The sequence below is a fragment of the Myotis yumanensis genome, unplaced genomic scaffold (assembly GCF_028538775.1).
Source record: "Myotis yumanensis isolate MYYU_CA2020_CCGP unplaced genomic scaffold, mMyoYum1.0.hap1 SCAF_19, whole genome shotgun sequence".
NCBI classification, from domain to species: domain Eukaryota; kingdom Metazoa; phylum Chordata; class Mammalia; order Chiroptera; family Vespertilionidae; genus Myotis; species Myotis yumanensis.
The window spans coordinates 2,410,418-2,434,753 of NW_027223770.1; the positions used below are offsets into that span (position 1 = coordinate 2,410,418).

Consider the following 24,336-nt stretch of genomic DNA (forward strand, 5'->3'; position numbering starts at 1 on the left):
AATTATAGTCAGACAATAGAAAAAATTATTCAATTTTTGAAAAGCTGTTGGTTTGTTTCACCCAGCTTCATTCATTTATTTATTTCCATGTGTATCTGCAACATGCAGAGTTGAAGCTGGTCCTTCCTCACTTCAGGACTCATGGCTTTTAGAAGCTTATTTGTGTGTGTGTCCAGAGCTGCATTATAAACAAGACAAAAATCTCTGCCCTCAAGCCGCTTACAGAGCAGTGGGAAGGACAGAAGCATAAATAAGCTTTTAAAAACGTGGAAAAGAATCGCAATGGAGTTTGAACCAGGTTCTCCGGGGGCACATAGAGGGAACATCTGAGTGTCCTGGAGGGAAGTGGGTGGGGGGCGGGGGGTGCTCATGGCAGGAAAAGGAGTTGTCAGCCAGCCTCGCGGGCTCTGTCTCCCTGCCCTCTCTTGGGTTTGCCCTTCAGCCTGACAGTTTCAATCACTACTTCCCAAGCCTGCCAGCCAGGCCCCCCCTCACTGAGCTGTCAGATGCCGAGCTTTGGCTCACTCACCGTTCTTCCTCCCACCCACAGCCCCTCAGGGGAAGCCAGACAATTTGCTTCGATTTTTTAGCTACTTCCTAAATTTTAGCTCAGAAACTAGAACTAGGTCAAACAGTTCTTTTTCTCTCACACAAGACCTAATAAAGTACCTTACACAGGTTACCACCACTCAGTAATCTTGGTGAGAGAGTCAATAAATGCATCTTCCCAACTCAGAAAACTCAGCTGCCAGCAGTCACTGAACGGTTCTAAAATCGCTGAGGCCACAGGGCCTGAAACGCAAGCATGGATTACCTCACCTTCCGGACCATTTGCACGAAGTCCTTGGAGTTCTGAGGTGACAGGCCCTGAAGTTGGCAGGTACATGCTTCAAGGGAAGATGCATGGGCCACAATCAAGATGTTATTTCCTGGGGGGAAAGCAAGAACTGGGAAGACCATTTCTATCAAGACACATGCAAACTTTGTAAACACCAGAAGCCAAACCTGGGCAGGGGCAGACATTCTCAAGGAGACAACTTGGCCAAACAATATTTCGGAAATACTTAGTATTGTGAAGGCAGCCTAATATCATTTTTAAAAACAATTTAATCATAAAATAACTATAGATTCATAGGAGGTTACAAATGTAGTTTACATGCACCAATCAAAACACTGTTGACCTTTGAACAACATGGGTTTGAATGTGTGGATCTACTATGTGCAGATTTTTTCATTAGTTGCTGTAAATGCATTTTCTCTTCCTTATGATGTTCTTAATAACATTCGTTTTGGTAGCTCACTTTATTGTAAGGATAGTATCCTATCTAATAAAAGAGTAATATGCAAATTGACCATCACTCCAACACACAAGATGGCCACCCCCATGTGGACACAAGATGGCCTGCAGGGGAGGGCAGTTGTGGGCGATCAGGCCAGCAAGGGAGGGCAGTTAGGGCTGACCAGGCCTGCAGGAGAGGGCAGTTGGGGGCAACCAGGCTGGTAGGGGAGGGCATTTGTGGGCAACCAGGCCTACAGGGGAGGACAGTTAGTGGTGAGCAGGCCGACAGGGGAGGGCAGTTGGAGGCAATTGGGCTGGCAGGGTATCAGTTAGATGTCAATCAGGCTGGCAGGGGAGTGGTTAGGGGGTGATCAGGCTGGCAGACAGAAGCAGTTAGGGGCAATCAGGCAGGCAGGCAGGCGAGGGGTTGGGAGCCAGCAGTCCTGGATTGTGAGAGGGATGTCTGATTGCCAACTAGGATCGGGCCTAAACGGGCAGTCGGACATCCCTCGAGGGGTCCCAAATTGAAGAGGGTGCAGCTGGGCTGAGGGACACACACCCCTCTGTGCACGGATTTCGTGCACCAGGCCTCTAGTTAATACATAAAAAAACAAAATATGTGTCAACCAATAGTTCAATAAGGCTTCCAGTCAACAGTGGCTATTAGTAAAGCTTTGGGGGAGTCAATTACAGTTTACATTTACAGTATTATTTTGTATGAGTTATATGTGGATTCCCAGCTGCATAGAGGCCAGCACCCTTAACCCTGTGTTATTCAAGGGTCAATTTTACATGCCATAGACGTCATGTTACACATCAGTATATGCACACTAACATATATTACAGATTGCGTGGTACGTATATAGACTATATATGCTACACATAGACGTACACACACACGGGCCAGGGAAGTCCCAGGCACCCTCCACTGGCAGCTTCTTGCCTAACTGCTAAGCTGTCACAACCAGGAAATGCACACGGGTGTACATCGCTCACTTACGTTTCACCAGGTTGATCCAGTTCCATCACGTGCAACCTTCTGTAATCACCGCCACGATCAAGATACAAACCTGTTCTTTGCCTACAGTGTGCTCTGTTCCGAGCATTACAGCACCCCCCACCCCCACGCCAATGGTTTCATTAAATACTGTGAGTGTATTTTCCACGTTGCTGCACTGAGACCTTCTGGTTGAGAACATGCTGGGTCTCTTTCTAGTAGGATCTCGGAGTGGTAATGAAGTGAGCAATAACTGAAAGGGGGAATCACTCATAATACTGTGGAGCAGGGATTTCCATTGTTAACATTTTGGTATATATAATTCCAGTCTTTGCTCTATAAAGATTCATATTTTAACTTGAAAAAAGCGATGAGAATGTATATACTCTTCTGTAACCTGCCTTATTTTTACTAAACATTTTATAGTGAAGACTTCTACATATCATTAAATATTTGAGTTCAGTGTTTATAGAATTCAATAGCAAACAGACTTGAGTCTAACAGAACACTCCTTGGTTGGGGGCCGCAGTGATGGGATGTGCGTTTGCATAGGGATATTTGTGTGGGGCTGTTCACCCACCTGGGTCAAATTATAGGAAAAACAATGGTGTGCTAAAGAACTTCTAGAAACTGTACTGGGGAACCTCCTTCACAGAGTGCAAGAAACATCTAAGTTACTTCATATCAAAACTGAGTCTGCTGTATTCCCATGGAATGTCTACTGTTCCAGGTATTCAAGGGAATGTTGCAAATTTAACATGAAAGCATACACAAGAGTCTGGAAATATTTATTAAGCAAGTTAAAACATCCTGACTAGCCTATTAACCATGATGGAGAAATGGTCACTTATTTAAATATGGAGTCCAAAATAATGCCACTTACCTTTACTTTTACATTCACTTATTATTTCTTTTGTTACTTGGAAACTTCTACTGATATAAGTGTCATAGGATTCTGAAACCACTAATTTGCTGACTGGAATGTGAGGTCTGTAATAGAAAATGAACAAAGGCAATAAAACATTTTGATCCTAAGACAAAGCAATTGATATTACTCTTAACTTTTATTTCAAGACCCTTCTAAAGTTCCCATAATTCTGTTTACCTGTTCCTAGAAGGGAAGGAGGTAGAGTATCCCCTCTTAGACATGGGGTTGAAATGTACATGATGCACAGAAATAAAGGCCCTGGGTGCACAGTGTCAGAGTGACCAGCTCAGAAATGAAGCAGTCAGTGCAGGCTTCACTTGTTATTGGTAAATCTACACTAATAAAAGACAAAGATGCTAATTGACCATACCTTTGCTACACCTATCAGCCAATCAGAAGAGTATGCAAATTAACCCAACAAAGATGGCCGTTAAATTTGCATACTGCAGGCGGGGAGGGGTGGGCACCATCCACCGCGGGATCAGGCCTGCCGTGGGCGACCCGGGGAGGCGGGGCAGGCACTGCGGGAAAGGGCCTGCCATCTGCCACCCAGGGAGCAGGCCTAAGTCAGCAGGTGGCTATCTCCCGAGGGGTCCCAGACTGTGAAAGGGCACAGGTCAGGCTGAGGGATGCCCCTCCCCAACCCGTAGTGCACAAATTTTTGTGCACTGGGCCTCTAGTGATTAATAAGCAGCTTGGCCAGTTTTATTGACTATCAGTCCCAGGTCACACAGCCAAGAGGAAGCAAAGTGGAAGTTAGATCTCATTACCTATTCAGAGCACCAGATATTTCCTATGCCCCTTTTTAGTAGTCTTACAAACAATAACCCGCAGGATAGGTTTTATTTCTTAAAATGTTGTTCCAGCTTTCTTGGGATATAACTGACATATAACACGGTGTAATGTTTGGTGTATGACATGGTGATGTAATACACATGTATTGCAAAATGATTAGCACTGTAGCCCTATCTAACATATCCATCATGTAACATAACTACCATTTCTGTTTTCATAGACGGAATAATTAAGATGTACTCTCTTAGCAGCTTTAAAGTACATAATAATTATTATTAACTATAAGCACATTATATGCATTAGATCCCCGGAACATATTTATCTTGTAACTGGGAGTTTGTACCCTTTGACCAACATCTCCCGTTTCTCCCCAGGCCTGGTAACCACCGCTCTAGTGTCTGTTTCTCTGAGTTTGGTTTTTGTAGATTCCACATAAGTGATGTGTTTAGATGTCTCTGAGATCCTGTTTTCCTTTCCTTTGGCTACAAACCAAAGGAGGATTGTTGGGCCATACTGTAGCCTATTTTTAATTTCTTCAGAAATCTCCATTCTGCTGTCCATAGGCCAACCCAGGTACCACCCTATAAAAGGTTCCCTTTCCTTCACATTCTTGCCAAGAGCAGGTAGCTTTTGCATTCTGATGATAAGCACTGGAATAGGTGTGAGGTGACAACTCATTGTGGCTTTGATTTTCATTTCATTGATGAGTGATGTTAAGCATCTTGTCATGTACTTGTGGGCCATTTGTATGTCTTCTTTGAAAAAATACCTATTCAGTCCTCCCATCATTTTTAAACCTAAATTTCATTTTTCAATGACAGTTTACATTTACAGTATTATTTTGTATGAGTTTCAGGTGTACAGCGTAGTGGTTAGACAATCACATATTTTACAAAGTGGCCGCCCGATATTTCCTGGACCCTCCTGGCACCGTACGTAGCTATTACGTGTTGTTGACTATATTCCCTGTGCTGTCTTATACCCCCAGGACTGCTCTGTAAATACCAATTTGTACTTCCTGATCCCTTCACCTCTCACCCAGGCCCCCAATCCATCTCCCCTCTGGCAACCATCGTGGTCTCTGTGTCCATGAGTCTGTTTCAGTTTTGTTTGTTCATTTATTCTGTTCTTCAGATTTCACATGTAGGTGAAATTACGTGGTATTTGTCTTTTTTCTGACTGGCTTACTTTACTTAACATAATACTCTCTGTGTCCATCTATGATGTCACAAATGGTAAGATTTCATGCTTTTTATTTTAAGGCCAAGTCATACTCTGTTGTAAGGAGTTGGGCCACAGGCAGGGTAAGCGGTCTGAGATCTTGTACATCAGAGGTTCTCAACCTGTGGGTCTCGAACCCTTTGGGGGTCGAATGACCCTTTCACAGGGGTCGCCTAAGACCATCAGAAAACACATATATAATTACATACTGTTTTTGTGATTAATCACTATGCTTTAATTATGTTCAATTTGTAACAATGAAATTGGGGGTCACCACAACATCAGGAACTGTATTAAAGGGTCGCGGCATTAGGAAGGTTGAGAACCACTGCTGTACATCCAGGCTTTTTTCATACTCAGGACACGTCCTTCTCTCTGTCACAGCTGCTCTCCCTCACAGAGTTTCCTTCTTCACTCTAAGCCAGAGGATCTCAAATCCTCCTCCTCCTTCACTACTTTTGATCTCGCCGACCATCCCCCCGCCCCCCATCCTATGGCTCCTCTGTCTCAGCAGCCTGAGAGCCTGCCACCCTACCCAGCGGATCCCACCACCCGGTCTCACACCGGCTCCAGAGCAGTTTTTGGCTCTCTTCCTCCCCCGACTCCGGCACTAGACTTAAAGTGCCCCTTTCAGGAAATCGCCAGCACCAAATCTGGCTTCATGCCCACAGCCATGTGAATACCCTCCACCGGCAGGCCCCTGCCCTCCCAGGCAGAGCGGATGCTGTTCCTGACAGGGACCCACTGTAAATCTATCAGGAAGGGCAGGAAGGTGGCAGGTCTCAAGACCACATGGTTCTCTGCCAAGAAGGACTGAGAAAGCAGCCCACAAATCAGTTATTTAAAAAACTAGGGGCCCAGTGGTTAGGGTCCCTAGGCCTAGCCTGCGATCAGGGCCATTTTCCGCCCGCTCGCCAGTCCCTGGCCACCACTGCTGCTGCCAGCCTGCTGGTTCCCCTCGCAGGCCCTCATCCCACCTGCCACCACCGCCACAAGCCAGCCAGTTCCCCTCGCAGGCCTTCATCCCACCTGCCACCACCACCACAAGCCAGCCAGTTCCCCTCTCAGGCCCTCATCCCACCGGCCACTGCAAGCCAGCTACCCGGTTCCCCTCACAGGCCCTCGTCTGCCCCACCACCACGGCCGCAAGCCAGCTGGTTCCCCTCGCCTGCCCCCCACATCATAGCGACTGATTGAGTGGTCATTCCAGTCATTACGCTTATGGTCTGGCCTTTTATTATATAGGATTAGCAGAGGTCACCCAGGAAAGACATGAAAATCCGCAGTCTTCCTCTCTGGCCTTACACAGGCCATAGAAAAATACAGCAATCTTGACCCTACAAGCCCAGAGGGGACAAACCCCCCAATGAGACCTTTTAAACATGACCTTTAAGGTCTTTAATAATAGAGACAAGGAGACCTAAACCCAAAAACAAAGATGAGATCAGACTAAGGCTGAAGCCCAGACAAAGGCCTTTCAGCTCCTAGCCACCGCTCTCATGACCCCAAACGAAGTGCCGGTCCTCCAACAAGGGTAAGACAGGGGCTAAGCTTCCTCCGGGCCCTGCTTCAAATGCAACAAGAGAGGACACGGGCCAAGTCCTGCCCAAACCCGAGACCCCCGCCTGGGCCCTGCCCAAGGTGTGGGAGGGAAGGCCACTGGAAATCAGACTGTAGCCTGGCCCCTCCAGGTCGGACCTCAGCACGGCCTCCCTCTGGATCCAGTTTGGAGCTCCCAGACCTCCTGGGATTGGCCACCGAAGACTGAAGCTGCCCACAGACAGGGCCCCACAGACTTACATCACCAGGGCAGAGCCTCGGGTAATGATTGTGGTGGCAGGTAAGCTGATCTCCTTTTTAATCGACACTGGGGCCACTTATTCTGTCTTCCCCGAATTCCCTGGGACCCTTGTTCCCTCCTCAGTCTCTATTATGGGGGTTGACAAATTAGGCTCACAGTCAGTAGCCACCTCACCTCTACACTACATCTTACAAAATAACCCCTTTTCCACTCTTCTTGCCCGACCGAATGGTACAGACATCCCCTCATAAAGACCAGCTGTCCCAACAACAGTCACCTACCTCAGTTTCACTCACCCCACAAAGCCATGCCACTCCTTAGACTGTGAACGCCTTATCTCCTCCATCACTCTCCCCTCCTCTAAACAAGAAATACTCTCCTTTCTCGGCCTCGCTAGGTACTCTCGCCTCTGAGTTCCCAACTTCAGCTTTCTTACAAAGCTCCTCCATAACATGACACGGCGAAGGACTCCTCACTGAGCCTTTAGATCCCTAGGCCAGCATTCTCACCCCTTTAACTCTGAAAACTTCTCCGACCTCAGCGCCTTCGCACACACACCCCTTTTTCCAAAGAACAACTTTCTTTACTACAAAACTACAAATGCTTGCTTAACAGTCCTGCTATTATCAGAAGCTGAACTCATTATCACCCAAACCTTAGCATGTTATCTCTAAGGGAAAATGTGACAGTTTTAAATCCAAGCAGCGAGAGGCTTGGGAACAGACTGCTAGGCCTACTCCCATCTCACCCTGCCTTTTCTCCAGCCTCACTGCCTATATATAATTTTCCAAAGTCTTTGGAAACTCTAAAACTTTGAAACATTGCAAGACATCTAAATATTCCAACAAGTTTTAAATTCACCTGATTTTAGCTTTTATTACAGAAAATCTACAAAGTAAATTTAGAGATGTTAATATAGTCTCTAGTGCTTTGTTAAAGATATATTTCTTAAAAGTGAGAATGTTCATAAATGTCAACCTAAGAAATGCTGGCTGTTTACTTTTAATTATCATTGAAAAATTAAGATTTAAAAATTGTATGGTTTTAATAATAGAAGGCATGGACATGCATTTTTAAAGAAAAAAAGAAAGTGAATTAAAATTATAAAAATGGTTATGAAAATTATAAAAGGTTTGTAGGGAAGAATATTTAAAAATTATAGAAATAACACAAACCAGTAAGCCAGGACAAGCAGAATAGAAAAACTGAAATAATAAAACAGCAGTCCACAGCCACCTAGTAAATCCTATCTTCCCTAAACCAAGGACGCTTAAAAATAAATAATTTAAGAATAAAACTCATTTTGGTATATTAGACTACAACCCTCCAAAGTAATGTCTCTTTCCTTCCACCAGACCATTTGTCATAACTCTTACTGTTCTAACTTTTACCCCAGTAACACTAAAATGTCTAAAACACTTTGTCTCCACCAGGTTACAGGCCCCACTTGTACTCAGAAAATACCATCCCTAAACACCATCACAAACTCCGTTTGTGCCCAGCCCTCATCGTCCCTCTGACCCCCAGAGCAAGGATAATAGGCCAGATAAATATGTAAACACTCACCAGAGCAGAAAGCTCCAGATGCATAGCAAGGGGCAGGACTGGAAAAAAACACACCCACAAACAAACAAACAAAACAAACACCTTGCCTCTAGAATAACCTGCCCTCCCACTAGCCTTCCTGAGAAAAATAGCCCCTCTCACATATCAGCCAAATGACTAATAAATTATATAGCCAGGCTTCCACATTCCTGTAGATTGTTAGCATTCCCCTGCAGACTATCCATCCAAACAGCACAAGATATGTTCGAGCTCATTACAGACCTCTGGCTCCAGGGCAATTTACAGCATTTCTCTTCAGATCACATCTGTTTACTGTCATAGTGCTTCTGAACCGCACAGATCTCATATCCCTAAAATGGTGCCCCTACTTTCCCTAGACCAGCGGTTCTCAGCCTGTGAGCCGAGACCCCTTTGGGGGTCGAATGACCCTTTCACAGGGGTTGCCTAAGACCATCAGAAAACACATATATAATCACTATGCTTTAATTAGGTTCAATTTGTAACAATGAAAATACATCCTGCATATCAGATATTCACATTACGATTCATAACAGTAGCAAAATTACAGTTATGAAGTAGCAACGAAAATAATTTCATGGTTGAGGCTCACCACAACATGAGGAACTGTATTAAAGGGTCGTGGCATTAGGAAGGTTGAGAACCACTGTGCTAGGAGGAACAAAGGACGGACCGGACCCTTACATCAGCAGAGTGGCTTGCAGCCAGCGAGAATTAACGAAAACCTGTCTCTCCCTATCTGGGCTTTGAAGTCTGTCCCATGGGGTTATGTGTCTGTTTTTATGCCAGTAGTATACTGTTTTTATTAGTATAGCTTTGTAGTATACTTTGAAATCAGAAGTGTGATGCTCCTTTTGTGATTCCATATACATTTTAGGATTTTTTTTTGTGATGAAATCTTTAGGGTTCTCTCTATACAGTATTTGTGTGAAAAACATCATTGGAATTTTGATAGGGATTGCATTTAATCTATAGATGCCTTTGGGTGGTATGGAGAGTTTAACAAGATTAACTCTTTCTATTGATGAGCGTGGGGTATATTTGTGTCTTCAGTTTCTTTCATCAAAGCCTTGTCGTTGCCAGTGTACAGATATTTTACCTCATTGGTTAAATTAATTCCTAAGTATTATATTGTTGATGCTATTGTGATGGGCCTATTTTATTTTATTTTCAGATGTGTCATTGTTAGTGTATAAAAAATTGATTTCTGTAAGTTGATTTTGTATCCTGCAACTTTACTGCATTTGTTGATTAGTTCTGACAGCTTTATGAGGCTCTCTAGGATTTTCAATAGATCCCATCATTTTCTAACAAAGACAATTTTTCTTCTTCCTTTTCAATTGGGATGACTTTTATTTCTTTTTCTTGCCTGATTTCTCTGGCTAGGACTTCCAGTATTATAATCATAGTGGGAAAAGTTGGCATCCTTATCGTGTTCTTAATATTGGCAAAAAAGCTTTCAACCTTTCACCACTGGGTCTGGTGTTAGCTGTAGGCTTGTCATATGTGGCCTTTATACTGTTATGTTTCTTTTATACCAAATTTGCTGAGCATTTTTATCATGAAAAAATGGTGTATTTTGTCTAATTTTCCCCCCTGAATCTATTGAGATGATAAAGTCACACTTATCTTTTACCCAACTAACAGGGTGTCTGTGTATCTTGTTAATTGAGTTTTGTGTGCTGAACCACCCTTGCCTCACAAGGATAAATCCCACTTGGTGGTGATGTAGGATCCTTTTAATATGCTGTTGAATTTAGTTTGTTAATATTTTGTTCAGAATTTTTAAATCTATATTCATCAGGAATATTAATCTATAGTTCTATTTTTTGAGCCTCAGAAAGGCTGCAGATGACTTGCCTATGTTTATGCCATTAGCAACTCTTCAGAGCTTAGATTTGAACGGAGGCCTGAGATCAAAGCTTGTGAACTTGTCCTCCACTCTGGACCATATAAATTTTTGACGATGTCCTCCTCAAGGCTGCCCCTCTGTGCACTTGGGTTTACTGTCCAGAGAGAAACACTGTTGTTCTATTTGAAAGAACCTGACCTCATACTTCTAGGAAATAGCCTCTGAATCTCAAAACACCCTGAGGGCTGGGGAGAGACATGGTGACCACTCATTAGGATGCACGTCATTGCTCTGGAGCAAACTCTTTCTCACCACCCCAACTGCTCATCCAGTCCTGGTCTTGCACTTCCCTTCCCCCAGGAGAAAAGGCCTCTTTGTATGGTCCAGACAGTCATTTAAAGAGTGAAACCACATTGTAAGTAAAGAGCAAGTGGCTGCTGGGATCCAGTTCCTCCTGGCCAGCTCTTGCCTTTGGCATTTCTTGACTTGAAGTCGAACCTATGAAGGGCCTCCATGTTTGAGCCACCAGTCCTGATGGGCATGGGACAGAGTCAAAGATTTCCCACCCTGTCAGCAGCATGTGCCATGCTCTAGCCACACCTGCAGGACACATATACTCAGTGTCAGGTGGCCGCCAACCACCAACGAGACCTGGAACCCGGAGGTCTGGGTGCTCAGGCACCACCCTGGAACATGATTCTCTCCAACAAACGCTCGCCTCCTCACCTTGCTTGGGCGAGGCTTCTGCCTTGAGCCCCACAACAAAGTTTGAGTCATCGCCCCTATAACACTCTGGATCCATGGTCCCTACCCCCCCACTATTTCCTAACACACCCAGTCAAGACCTTATTCTGAAGCTCCACCAACTGCTGTATATATTTTGTCTGCCTTGCTCCTCTGGGTCCAGCTCCCTAAGACTCGAGATGCTTTCTGCCCCTGCGCCCAGGTGAGGTCTGCTGCCTGGAGGTGATGTGACGCTGGAGATCAGTCACCAGCCTGGTTAGTTTCCCTTAACCTGCCTCCCAGCCCTGCCTCATCCTGCTCTGAGGTGACAGGGCTCTTCAAACAGTACCTGTTTTACCTCTAACTCCCTGTCAGTCCTTGCCTATCACTATGTTTCTTCAATCATCTGTACCACTGCTTGCTTCTAAAGGCCCAATCCTTTGCATAACTAATTTCAGAGAAAATTTAACCCGAGGTGGTAACTCTCACATGCTAAAGCATGTGATAAATTATTGACTTTCACAATGGATTTATGAAATTAGAGGCTGAACCTTTTTCCCCTCTTAAACACAAAATGATTGAATGTTCATTTTCTGTAGAGGAAGAGAAAATCTGGATTAAAGACCCTGTTCTGACTCCCGGGTTCCTGGCATTCATCATTCGGCTTGTACTACTAATGGGCTGTGAGGTCTGTGTGCCTGGGGTGTCTGCATGCATTCAGACTCGCAGATAGAATGATCCTGGAGATATCTGTAAAGCAGCTTGGGAGGAGCTGCAGGACTCACTTAAGGGAAAAGCTGAAACAGAGGTGGCCTAAGTGGACCTCAGAGGCGCTGGGTGGTGAGCGGGGAAATCGTTTTACCAATGTTGGCAGCAATTCACCCTCCTTCCGGGCCAGAAAGATGATGACTGTTGGCATGAGACAACAGCTTATTGCTGTTTTCCTCAAAGAATAAAAAACCAGTGGCCATAGTGTGGACAGGACAAAATTTGAAGGATATTAGTAAGGGATCTGATTGATTTGATTTGATTTTTAAGGAATTCTAATTCCTCTAAGCAAGAAGTAGGCACATTAATTATTTATGGGGTTCTATGAGATCTTATTTGCAGAGCAGGAACATGAGCATGGGAAAAAAAGATGTTTTATCCTACCTTAGCCTGAAACTCATATGGCTTAATTTGTGGTTTGGGTAGGTATTTGAAATGCAAGGTCAAAGGATATCACAGGGAAGAAATCTCTGCTTATATTGGTCACTTGCTCTAAATTCTGCCCTAAGAAATATGAACTTAATTTCCCACCATAACAGTTGTGACTATGTATGTGTCCCTCCTCAAAAGACATTTTGCAAATGTCTGAGTGAATTTCTGAGAGTTAATGTAACTATATCATTATTGGTTAATTCTGAATTGTTTACATCTGGCTTATTCACTTGTGATCAATGTACAAACACTTCTTTTTAACCTCAGCACAGTCTGGTTAAATCAGCGGTTCTCAACCTGTGGGTGGCGACCCCTTTGGCAGTCGAATGACCCTTTCACAGGGGTCGCCTAAGACCATCCTGCATATCAGATATTTACATTACAATTCATAACAGTAGCAGCATTACAGTTATGAAGTAGCAACAAAAATAATTTTATGGTTGGGTCACAACATGAGGAACTGTATTTAAAGGGCCAGAAGGTTGAGAACCACTGGGTTAAATGGAGAAAAGCCAAGGCCTGAGGATGAGAAGGCTGTAAAGGAGCTTACACAGTCCTTCGCATGCAGAGAATGATCAATAAAGGCTAGTTGTTGTGATTATTACTGATACGTTCCCACTAGACATACAACTTTAGGCAAAGCCACTGCATTCTCTTATATATAAAAGTGGCTTGTCTATATTCTGGGATGATGGCAATAATAAATGATAAAGGGAATTAAAAATGCTTTGAGCCCTGGGGATATAATCTAAAGGAAGCTGAATACAGGAGGGCTCTGGCTTCCTCCAGTCTGGGTGTTTGATATCACAGCCTGGCCGCCAGCAACGTGGATAACTGCCTGTGGGCTCTGTCTGGTCCTTCATCTCCCTGAGGAGCCGGCTGCTGTAGAAAAGACTTCCACGTCGGGCTCAGGAAGCAGCAGCGTCGGGGTTACCTGTAGGTTGTATCAACACTCAGGTTGGCTGCAGCCAGCTCTGACGGAGGTATCCAGGCAGGTAACGTGTTCCCAGCGACCCATTTTGTCCACTCAAATAAGCCAGGCTCCACACGGATCTTCAAGTGATTTTCTTGTTGTAAACCTTGAGGTAAAATAAAATGAAGGTGAAGGAAATGCCACTATGTTCTCAGAGAAAAAGCAAAGGGAGGACAAATTGTTATAAAAATTCTGGTCAACCTTCCATTCTCTTTTCAACCAGATACTATTTTTTTTAATATATTTTATTGATTTTTTACAGAGAAGAAGGGAGAAGGATAGAGAGTTAGAAACATTGATGAGAGAGAAACATCGATCAGCTGCCTCCTGCACGCCCCCCAGTGGGGATGTGCCCGCAACCAAGGTACATGCCCTTGACCGGAATCGAACCTGGGACCCTTGAGTCCGCAGGCCGACGCTCTATCCACTGAGCCAAACCGGTTCAGGTTCAACTAGATACTACTATAGAGCAAAATAGAGTGGAAGCATGTGGGTTTGGACCAGGTGTTTAATTTCTGGAGTTACAAATCTATGAGTTGAATACTGGGCCACTCCACCAGAATAGACATACGCTAGTTTGTGGTGGCATGTGGTTTAGAAAAAAAACAAGTCATTATCCCCTTAACTTACACAGTTCTGTGACTACTATGATTCCTTTTCATAAGTAAGTGCCCAGACTGTCTTATGAAGAAACTTCAGAGATTCTCTTAGCATCCACTAGCCTACAGTAGCTTTCACTTTATTTGAATATCATGTAAATTCACTTTCTCTATCAAAGTATCCAATGTTGAATATTTACAATGCCAGCACACAAGGTCGTGTTTTATTGCTGTGTAATTACCCTCAGAGTGGGAATTGGCCCCTATTAACTCTTTATATTGCCTTAAGCCAAGTTTGGTTTACTTAAGACTAATGAGTAGGAGTCTAACACACTGTAAATTACTTGTAGGCGCAGCTATTTCTGGCTCGTTCCTTTGTTTGGTGTAAGTAAACAGCCCCACGTGGTTTCTTCTAGTTTTCTTTCCAGTGAAATGAGAATTGCGATCCCTGGAACTCCAGCTCCTAGGATTTCAGGGCGAACGCTGAGCACCTGTACAGCAATGGTGCTTTTACATGCCAGTGAAGAAACCAGACGACTGAGGTTTGCAGGCACCAGGAGCACTGCTCCTGGGAGCAGGAGGAACAGCTCCGTGGGGGAGTGGCCCCGTTCAGGGCGCTGCAGGCTCTAAGCAATTGCCAGAGGACAATACTTTACATGCCTGCCGTTCGCCCAAGAAAAACATTTTCAAAAAAATTACTGTATCCATCCTTTCATCACACTTTATGCTGGCAGCACATGGTTTGGGGACTTTTATAGAGACATCTTCCAAAAGAATCATCGCTAAGAATTCCAAATTTGAAGCTTTGACGTGGCTAATACCCCATGAGTCTAGGAATCTGCCTGGAGACAGAGGGATGGACTAGTTGGCCTTTACCAAGTCTTACCTTTCAAGATGTTGTGTGCAGTCTGAACACAGCGCAGGGATGGGGAACAATAGACATGGTCGATCATGGTGTTACTTTCCAATAAGGCTTCACCTGCAAAGAAAACCAAAGGAGAATCAATCTGATGGACTCAGCCTCCATGTGGGCAAGGGGCAGGGGACCTGCTGACCTCTCCTTTTCTGGGAGGGATTACTTACAGCCAGCAGTTTCTGCCTTTTTATTTTGTTTGTTTCCAACAAATCCTTTGCTAGACAGAGATTTATTTCTAGGCAAAGAAGCCAAAAGACTCCTTTTCGTCTTTTCCTTTCCTTCTCTCTGGTGCTAACAAGTGACAAAGTGTCCATCTAGGACAGTGATGGCGAACCTATGACATGCGTGTCAGAGGTGACGCGCGAACTCATTTTTTGGTTGATTTTTCTTTTTTAAATGGCACTTAATATATAAAATAAATATCAAAAATATAAATCTTTGTTTTACTATGGTTGCAAATATCAAAAAATTTCTTAATCAGAGTTAAGTTAGGTTTTTCAAAATGCTGACACGCCGAGCTCAAAGGGTTCGCCATCACTGATCTAGGAGATCTAGAAGCATGATAATGCTCTGATTTCAAGTTTGTCTTAAAAGTAGGAGGTTTTATATTCTCAAAATCGGGTCTTAATTTAATTTTATGCTAAACATATTCTTGGCCATATTCTTGGACACCGGAGGTAAACCTCAACACCCAATACTTCAACACAGTCTCCTGGGACCCGCTGCTTCCCTCCACTGGATAAAGTCCAAACTCCCTCACAGTGGTCAAGGTCTTCCCCGGACTGGTCTTTACTCATCATCCAGCCTCCTCTGCTGCCCTGCCCACAATCTACGCTCTAGAACCCAGACAGCCTATCCCTCTACACTCCATGCTGCTGCTCGTGTCTCTGACTTCCTGTTGCTCTTCCCACGGGGATGCCCTTCCCTCCCTCCTTCTCCTTCTCTATCCAGCTGGCTTTGACTCAGATCGCAGCTTACCTCTCTTCCCCCCTTTTTGCCCTCATAATTCCTTTTCTTTTGATTAGAAGGTTGAAATCAATGTAGTCTTTTTAAATTTTGTTTTTCAATTACAGTTTACATTCAGTGTTATTTTGTATTAGTTTCAGGTGTACAGCATAGTGGTTAGACCAGGGGTCCTCAAACTACGGCCCGCAGGCCACATGCGGCCCGCCAAAAACATTTATCCAGCCCGCCAGGTGTTTTTGCCGCCACTGCCTGTTGCTTAGCAGCCGACTAGTTTTGTTTTTTTTTAAACTATAGTCCAGCCCTCCAAAGGTCTGAGGGACAGTGAACTGGCCCCCTGTTTAAAAAGTTTGAGGACCCCTGGGTTAGACAGTCATATTTGCAAGACGCCCCTCCTGACACTTCCTGTACCCACCCAGCACCATACATAGTTATTACAATGCTAGAGGCCCAGTGCACAGATACGTGCACATTGAAAGGAAATTAAATAGAAGGTGGCCAGCCGGGCGGGACTGGGCGAGAGGGCTGGGCATGCCCTGGAGCCAGCCTCCCATAGTCCCTCTCCAGCCAGCCGAACCTGGGGCGACACTGGGGCTCAAAGGGCATCTGCGGAGTGAGTGGGGCCCCTCTGGAAAGTGGGGTCCCTCAGCCTGGCCTGTGGGGATCGGGCCAAATCCAGCTCTCTGACATCCCTCAAGGGGTCCCAGATTGCAAGAGGGTGGTTCTTGGGTGATGCACCCTGGAATCGGGCTCCTTCCTCTCTGGTTCCGGGTGTGTCACCTGAGAACCACTGCTGCCAAGTCACCGCAGCTTGGCAGTTCCTGTGTTGAGTGTCTGCCCCCTGTTGGTCACTTTGCATCACAGCTACCGATCGGATGGTTGCTTAGGCTTTTTTATATAGATTATTGACTGTATTCCCTGTGCAGTAATATACATCCTCACAACGGCTTTGTAACTACCAATTTGTACTTCTTAATCCCTTCTGTAGAGAGTGCCTGGGAGAGCACCTGAGCAAAGGTTGTCAGCTGAATCTAGCAGCGAAGGCAGAGCCATGTCCTGGAAACATACCTCGCCAAAGGCAGGAATGTTGTCAGTCCTGACCTTTAGCTCAGGCGCCAGGGGGTGGGTGCCATTATCTGGTTCACTCAGGTGCCAAGGCAGATGCAATTATCTGGGTCCAGCCAGGCCTGACAATTATGAGAAGCCACAAGAATGAAGAATGCAGCCTGATCTTTAAAGCATGATTTCACATAATTTCCTTTGTCTTAAACTCTAGTAAAACTTCCTGGTATCAAGGTGTATATAATAAATGTGCTGCACTAGCTCTGAGTCACTGTCTCTCTATCTGAGAACAGTGTCCCACCTGGTCCCAGCTTTACTTACTGTCTCTGTGTCTGTCTCTTTCTTTTTCTCAATCCCCAATCACCCCTACTCAGGTCTCAATCACTCTCTAGCCATGCTGGTCACGGCTAACCCCACATCCTTCACCTTTCTACTCAGTCCTCTCAACCTACCTCTTCCCTGACAACTAGCAATCTGTTCTCCGTATCAATGAATCTGTTTCTATATTGTTTGTTCATTGATCCTGTTCTGTATTTGTCTTTTTCTGACTGACTTTTTCACTTAGCATAATACCCTCTAGGTCCAAATGGTGAGATTCCTTTTTTTTCTTTATGGCCGAGTCATATTCCATTATATATATGTACCACCTCTTCTTTAGCCACTTGTCCTTTGATGGATGCTGGGTTGCTTCCATATCTTGGCTATTGTAAATAATGCTGCAATGAACACAGTGGTGTTTATAGTCTTTTAAATTAGTGTTTTGGGTTTTGGGGGGGTTTTTTTGTTTTGTTTTTTTATATATGCCCAGAAGTGAAATTATTAGGTCATAGAGCAGTTTCATTTTTAATTTTTTGAGGTAACTTCATACTGTTTTCCAAAGTGGCTGCACCAATCTTCATTCCCACCAACAGTGCATGAGGGTTCCCTTTTCTCCACATCCTCACCAACTCTTGTTGTTTGTTGATTTATTGATGATAGCCATTTTGGTTTTAATTTGCATTTCTCTGATGAGTGACAGTGAGCATCTTTTCATATGTCTATTGGGCACCTGCATGTCCTCTTCTTAGAAGTGTCTATTCAGGTCCCAGGCCATTATTTATTTTTTTATCCTCACCTGAGGATATGTTTTTATTGATTTTAGAAAGAGAGGAAGAGAGAGAAAGAGGGAAACATCAATGTGAGAGAGAAACATCAATTGGTTGCCACCCATACAAGGCCAGATGAGGGATCAAACCTGCAACCCTATGGAGTCTGGGATAACACTCCAACCAACTGAACAACCAGGTCAGGGCGTCCTCTGCCCTTTTTTTTTTTTTTTTTGCAGCCAAGAAAGTAAGGATTTATTATGGAAATGGCCCCATGCCAGAGTCATGGGAAAGGGTATGACTCATGCTCAAAGACCTGGCTCCTGATGGCTTCCAGGAGATGGATTATATAGCTCTGCCCATTTTTTAATCAAGTTTTCTTTTTCAGTGTTGAGTTGTATGAATTCTTTATAAATTTTGGTATATTAACCCCTTACCTGATGTATCACTGGCAAATATCTTTTCCCATTAAGTAGGTTGTCTTTTGGTGTGTTTTGTTTGTTTGTTTTGTTTTAAATATATTTTATTGGTTTTTTACAGAGAGGAAGGGAAAGGGATAGAGTTAGAAACATTGATGATGAGAGAGAAACATCGATCAGCTGCCTCCTGCACACCCCTCACTGGGGATGTGCCCGCAACCAAGGTACATACCCTTGACTGGAATCGAACCTGGGACTCTTCAGTCTGCAGGCTGATGCTCTATCCACTAAGCCAAATGGTTAGAGCAGTTGTCTTTTTGTTTTGTTGATGGTTTCCTTTGCTGTGGGAAAACTTTTGGTTTGATGTAGTACCATTTGTTTATTTTTTTCTTTTGCTTCTCTTGCCCAAGGAGACATATCAGAAAAATATATTGCTAGAGAAATATCAGAGATTCTACTTCCTTAGTTTCCCTTTCTGATAGTTCCCTTTATGGCAGTTCTTCTAAAACTTTTATGGTAGCCAGGCTTAAGTCTTTAATCCATTTTGAGTTTATTCTTGCATATGGGGTAAGAAGATGGTCTAGTTTCATTTTATTTTTTATGTATCTGTCCAATTTTCCCAAAGCCACTTATTGACTGTCTTAACTCATTTGCATGTTCTAGCCTCCTTTGTCAAATATTATTTGAACACATAGGTATGGGTTTATTTCTGGGTTCTGCATTCTCTGTGGTTCATTGGTCTATATATATATATGTCTGTCTTTATGCCAACACTATGCTGTTTTGATTACTATAGACTAGTATTATGTAGTGTGATACCTCCAAGTTGTGCCGCTTTCTCAAGATTGCTGTGGCTAGTTGGGGTCTTCTGTGGTTCCACATAATTTTTTTGATTATTTGTTCTAGTTCTGGGAAAAATGCCATCGATATTTTGATAGAAATTGCATTGAATCTATAGATTGTTCTGGGTAGCAAGGACATTTAAATTATGTTAATTTTTCCTATCCATGAGCATGGTATATACTTCCATTTATATCTTCTTCAATTTCTTCCTTCAGTCTTATAAAATTCTGAGTATAAGTCTTTAACTCCTTGGTTAAATTTATTCCTAGGTAGTTTGTTTGTATGAGGCCATTGTAAATGAGATTATTATCTTAGTTTTCCTTTCTGAGAGTTTATTATTAGTGTATAAAAATGAAACCGAGTTCTGAATATTGATTTTGAATCCTGCTATTTTGCCAAATTTATTTTCAATCTGAAGTGGGTCTCTTATGGACAGCATATACATATCTTGTTTTCTTATCCATTCAGCTGCCCTGTATCTTTTGATTGAAGCATTAATTCTATTTACATTTTAAGTGACTGTTGATAGGTATGTATTTATTGCCATTTTATTATTCACTAGAGGCCCGATGCACGAACTCGCACACTGGTGGGGTCCCTTGGCGTGGCCCACGGGGATTGGGCCAAAACCGGCTGTCCAACGCCACCTGCCGCTCCTGCCTGCCAGGGGCTCACACCCACTCAGTCCTGATTGGGAGAGGCTTGCACCGCCCCAGCAGCGCTTGCCAGCCAGCCATGAGCCCTGCATCTGGTGCCCGTCTTGCGGGAGCTGGGCCCGGGGCCTGGGAGGCGATTGGCCATCCTGGCAGTAGGTGGGATGCCCTTGCTGGCCCAGGATCCAGATCCATTCCGCTGATGTTCGTGCCAGTTGTCAGGAGCCACCTGGCAGCCACTTTTATATTGTTTCTTCCTTGCAGAGCGTCTAGGGAGGGGAAGCAGCCATGGTACCCAAGCCAACTTCCAGGAGGCCAGTGGTGCTGTTGGGATCATGCTGGCGGTACCAGTCCGGCAGTGCCAGTCTGGTGGTGCTGGTCTGTTGAGGCCTGGCTCGTTCTCCAGAGATTGGACCTGCAGGACTACTGAGGGAGTAAATGGCTGCCACTGGGCTGGTGGGCTGCCAGGATGGGTCAATCAGCTGAGCGGCACTCCCACTGTGGGAGCACGCTGACCACCAGGGGGCAGCTCCTGCATTGAGCATGTGGAAGGATGTCTGGTCTAATGAGCATATTACGCTTTTATTATTATATAGTAGAGGCCTGGTGCATGAAAATTTGTGCACTCAGAGAAGGGGGGGTCCCTCAGCCTGGCCTGCACCCTCTCGCAGTCCAGGAGCCCTCGGGAGATGTCCACCTCCCAGCTTAGGCCTGCTCCCCAGGGGATTGGGCCTAAGCTGGCAGTCAAACATCCCTCTGGCAGCCAGGGAGCCCTTGGGGGATGTCCAACTCCTGCCACCGACACTGCACTTGCAGCGTCAGCCCGGCTTGTGGCTGAATGGATCTCCCCCTGTGGGAGCACACTGACCACCAGGGGACAGCTTCTATATTGAGCATCTGCCCCTTGGTGGTCAGAGCACGGCATAGCAACTGGTCATTCTGCCCTTAGGGTCAACTTGCATATTACCCTTTTATTATATAGGGTAGATATGTATGTTCCTCTGTTTTTTCTTTCTTCTTAAAGAAGTCCCTTTAACATTGATTGTAATAGTGGTTTGGTGGTGATGAACTCTGTTACCTTTTCTTGTCTGGGAAGCTCTTTTTTTCTCGTTCAGTTTTAAATGGGAGCCTTGCTAGGTAAAGAACTCTTGGTTGTATATAGGTCCTTGCTTTTTATCACTTCAAATACTTTGTGCAAATTTTCTGTTGAGAAATCAGCTCATAGTCTCATGAGAGCTCCCTTGTAGGTAACTAACGTTTTCTCTTGCTGCTTTTAAAATTATCTCTTTAACCTTTGGCATTTTAATTATGATGTGCCTTGGTGTGGGCCTCTTCAGGTTCATCTTGTTTGGGACTCTCTGCGCTTCCTGAACTTGTGTCTTTTTCCTTCACCAGGTGAGGGAAATTTTCAGTCATTTTTCAAGGAAGTTCTCAATTGCTTGCTATCTCTTTCTCCTGATGGTACCCCTACGATGCAGATGCTTTAAACTTCATGTTGTCCCAGAGGTCCCTTAAGCTATCCTCATTTTTTAAAATTCCTTTTTGATTTTGCTGCTCTCATTGGGGTGTTTTCTGCTACCTTGTCTTTGAAATTGCTGAGCAGATCCCCACTTCATCTAACCTGTTGTTCATTCCTTCTGGTATATTCTTCATTTCAGATATTTTATTCTTCATTTCTGACTGGTTCTTTTTCATGTTTTTTATAGTTCTCATTAAGTTAATCCATTTCCCCCCAAGTTCCTTGAACATCCTTATGACCAGTGTTTTGAACTCTGTTTCTGGTAGGTTGTCTCTAATTCATTTTTTTTTCCTGTGGATTTCTCCTGTTCTTTAATTGGGGTATGCTTCTTTGTCTCCCCATTTTGAGTGCCTCTCTGTATTTGTTTCTGTGTAGTCGGTAGATCTGCTATGTCTCCCAGTCTAGGTAGTAGGTTCTATGGGGCTCAGTCCAGGAATGTCCCTTGTGTGGATTATGTGAGCCCTGCTGTTGTAGTTGAGTCCATTGTTTTTGGCCCCTGTGTGGGTGAGGTTGACCCTCAGGGTGGCTGCCTGTGAGAACTGACCCCAACTACACTGTACTAACTGCTGCGTGGAGGCTGACCACTTGAAGAGGGATTTGCCTCCATGGGGTCTGGTGCCTGCTGAGATCTCCCTTTGGATGTGTGGCTTGTGGAGCTATTTGGGTTGTGCTTTGACGTGGTCTGAATCCCGAAGGGTGTGTTGGTTCTGGGGCCTCTTGGGAGAGTCTCCAGTGCAGGTCAATGTCCGAAGTTGCCTGTGACTGGCCCTGGGCTGCCTGTTAGGAGCTGCAAAGCAATCCATGTTTTGTGGTTGTCTCTATTGTGCCTGGGTGAGTGTGGAATCAGCAAAGCTGTGCCCCAAGGCCGGCTTCCACCAAGCCCTGGGGACAGGTTAGTCAAAGGCCCAAGGCACCCCAAGACTTTCCTCCACCTGCCTTAGCCTGCTTGCTGTTAGGCTCAGGAACTGAACGAGTTTCTGGTGATACGAGATTTGCGTGAGGTAGGTTCTCAGTGAGTCAACAGGTCAATGCAAGAGCTGCTCATCAGGCTGATACAGGTTCAAGTGCACATTAGTGCTGCGTCAGAAGCCACTCAGCAAAAGTTTGAGGGTTCACCAAAGCTAGCTGCCACCTGCTGTGTGCTTGCTGACCTTCTTTGGGGGTGTATTCTCAGGGATGGAGGGTGAGGCCAGCAGAGTTCCTCAGGCCCAAAGAAACCAGGATTTGGCCATGTGAAGGGAGGCCCTGCACAGGAACGGTGGTGCCAGGGTGTGTGTGAGGGAAAAATGGCCCATGCCATAGAGCCACAGGCCTCAGTCTCCCCCCGAGCTGTGCGGACCCTCAGAGCCGTCCAAGGAGTGTGCACTGAGGCCTCGGCTGGCATGAGCTTGGTAGGGCCAGGCAATGGGGAGTTGGGAGGGCGGGACTATCAATCCAGGAATGATGGTGTCTGTGCGCAATGTTGGAGAGGGACTCAGCACATGGACCCTGGTAGCTGGCCCTTCAGCTCTCTCTTGGCAGCCACATGATTCCATATTTGGTCCAAGCCGCCTTCTTCTGTGGGAGCCCAGGGTAACTGGCTGCAAATGATATTTTGTGTGTTTGGCCCTTTAAGAGGGCACCTGGGTTTCTTAGGAGACTCCTGCCTCTTCTTAGCAGACAGAATCCTTGCTGATTTTTACAGCCAGGTATTATGTGGGCTCCTCTTCCCGGCTCTGGTGCTCTGGGCTGGGGAGCCGGGCTGCCTGTGCAGCTGGGATAGGCGCCCTCTGGGAGCAGGGCCAGCCCTTTGCCTGTCTCTGCCCTTCCTACCGTGTCAATGCGGCTTCTTCTGTAAGTCCTTGGTTATAAGACTTCTATTCAACTTGTCTTCGGTTGGTCATTCAGGTTTATTGTTCTAGAATTTAGTTGTGATTCCAGTTTGATCCTGGGAGGAGGTGAGTGTAACTTGCACCTACTCCACTGCCATCTTGGGTCCCCCGCCTCCCCCGTGCTCCCATAATTCTGTGCACACATTTTTATTTTTGGATGCTACATTGTGAGGCATTTATGTACTTACAAGTGTTTCCCTGAGGGTGGGGACTCCTGCTTGGATCCTCAGCACCTGGCACTACCTTGCACAAAGAGTGAGCATCAGCACAAGTGAGGTCACTGGCTAGGACAAGGCTGCTGTCTCTGTGTGGCAGGCTCTCTGCAAGGAACTGAGCATCTTCCAAGGATCAACTGGCCGCTGTACTTCCAGCCCCCCGCCCCCAAGGCTCCCTGCTCCTCCCCCTTGTGCTAGAAGCTGGCCTCTCTGCCACACCAGGCATGACCTTGCCCATCACTGGTCCATACACCCTCAGTAGGAATCACACCTTGTTCACTTCGGTAAAGTGCCCGGTGCCAGTGCAGTGCCCTAAACGTAATGGTTACATAAGAAATTCCTTGAGGAGCGCTAGCTGGTGTGGTTCAGTGGATAGAGCAGACTGAAGTGTCCCGGGTTCGATTCTGGTCAAGGACACATGCCTGGGTTGTGGGCTCGATCCACAGTGGGGGCCATGCAGGAGGCAGCCGATCAATGAGTCTCTCTCATTATTGATGTCTCTATCTCTCTCTCCCTCTCCTTTCCTCTCTAAAATCAATAAAAATATGTTTTAAAAAAAGAAGAAATTCCTTGAGGAAATTTATTATCTGTAGAAAAGTTAGTTATAGAATCTCCCAGGAAGTGTCCTGGCATGCCCACTGGAACCAGAATTCTGAACATGTGGCCAAGCCAGCTGTGCAATTACTCCAGGATACTCACCCACTAGTCTTGCTTGCATACACCCAAACACAGTGATTGGAGCATCTTTCTCGTAATCCCGGAAACCACCGCTCCGCTGAGGTAAGCTATGAGGCATGTTCAGGTTGGTGCGAATGTAGCGGCCTAGAAAAAAGTCGTA

At 45.1% G+C, this 24,336-nt stretch overlaps 1 protein-coding gene across 1 annotated transcript in view; it reads right to left on the reverse strand.

Annotated features, from left to right (window-relative positions):
* UBASH3B (ubiquitin associated and SH3 domain containing B) overlaps positions 1–24,336 on the reverse strand; it is a 140,472-nt gene that overhangs the window by 6,243 nt on the left and 109,893 nt on the right. Inside the window, exons 9-13 of the mRNA XM_070399232.1 lie at positions 24,198–24,320; positions 14,839–14,931; positions 13,315–13,459; positions 3,160–3,266; positions 820–929 (exon numbers count right to left, since the gene is read on the reverse strand). Coding sequence (XP_070255333.1) covers positions 820–929; positions 3,160–3,266; positions 13,315–13,459; positions 14,839–14,931; positions 24,198–24,320 — 578 coding nt within the window. The remainder of the gene's footprint in view (positions 1–819; positions 930–3,159; positions 3,267–13,314; positions 13,460–14,838; positions 14,932–24,197; positions 24,321–24,336) is intronic.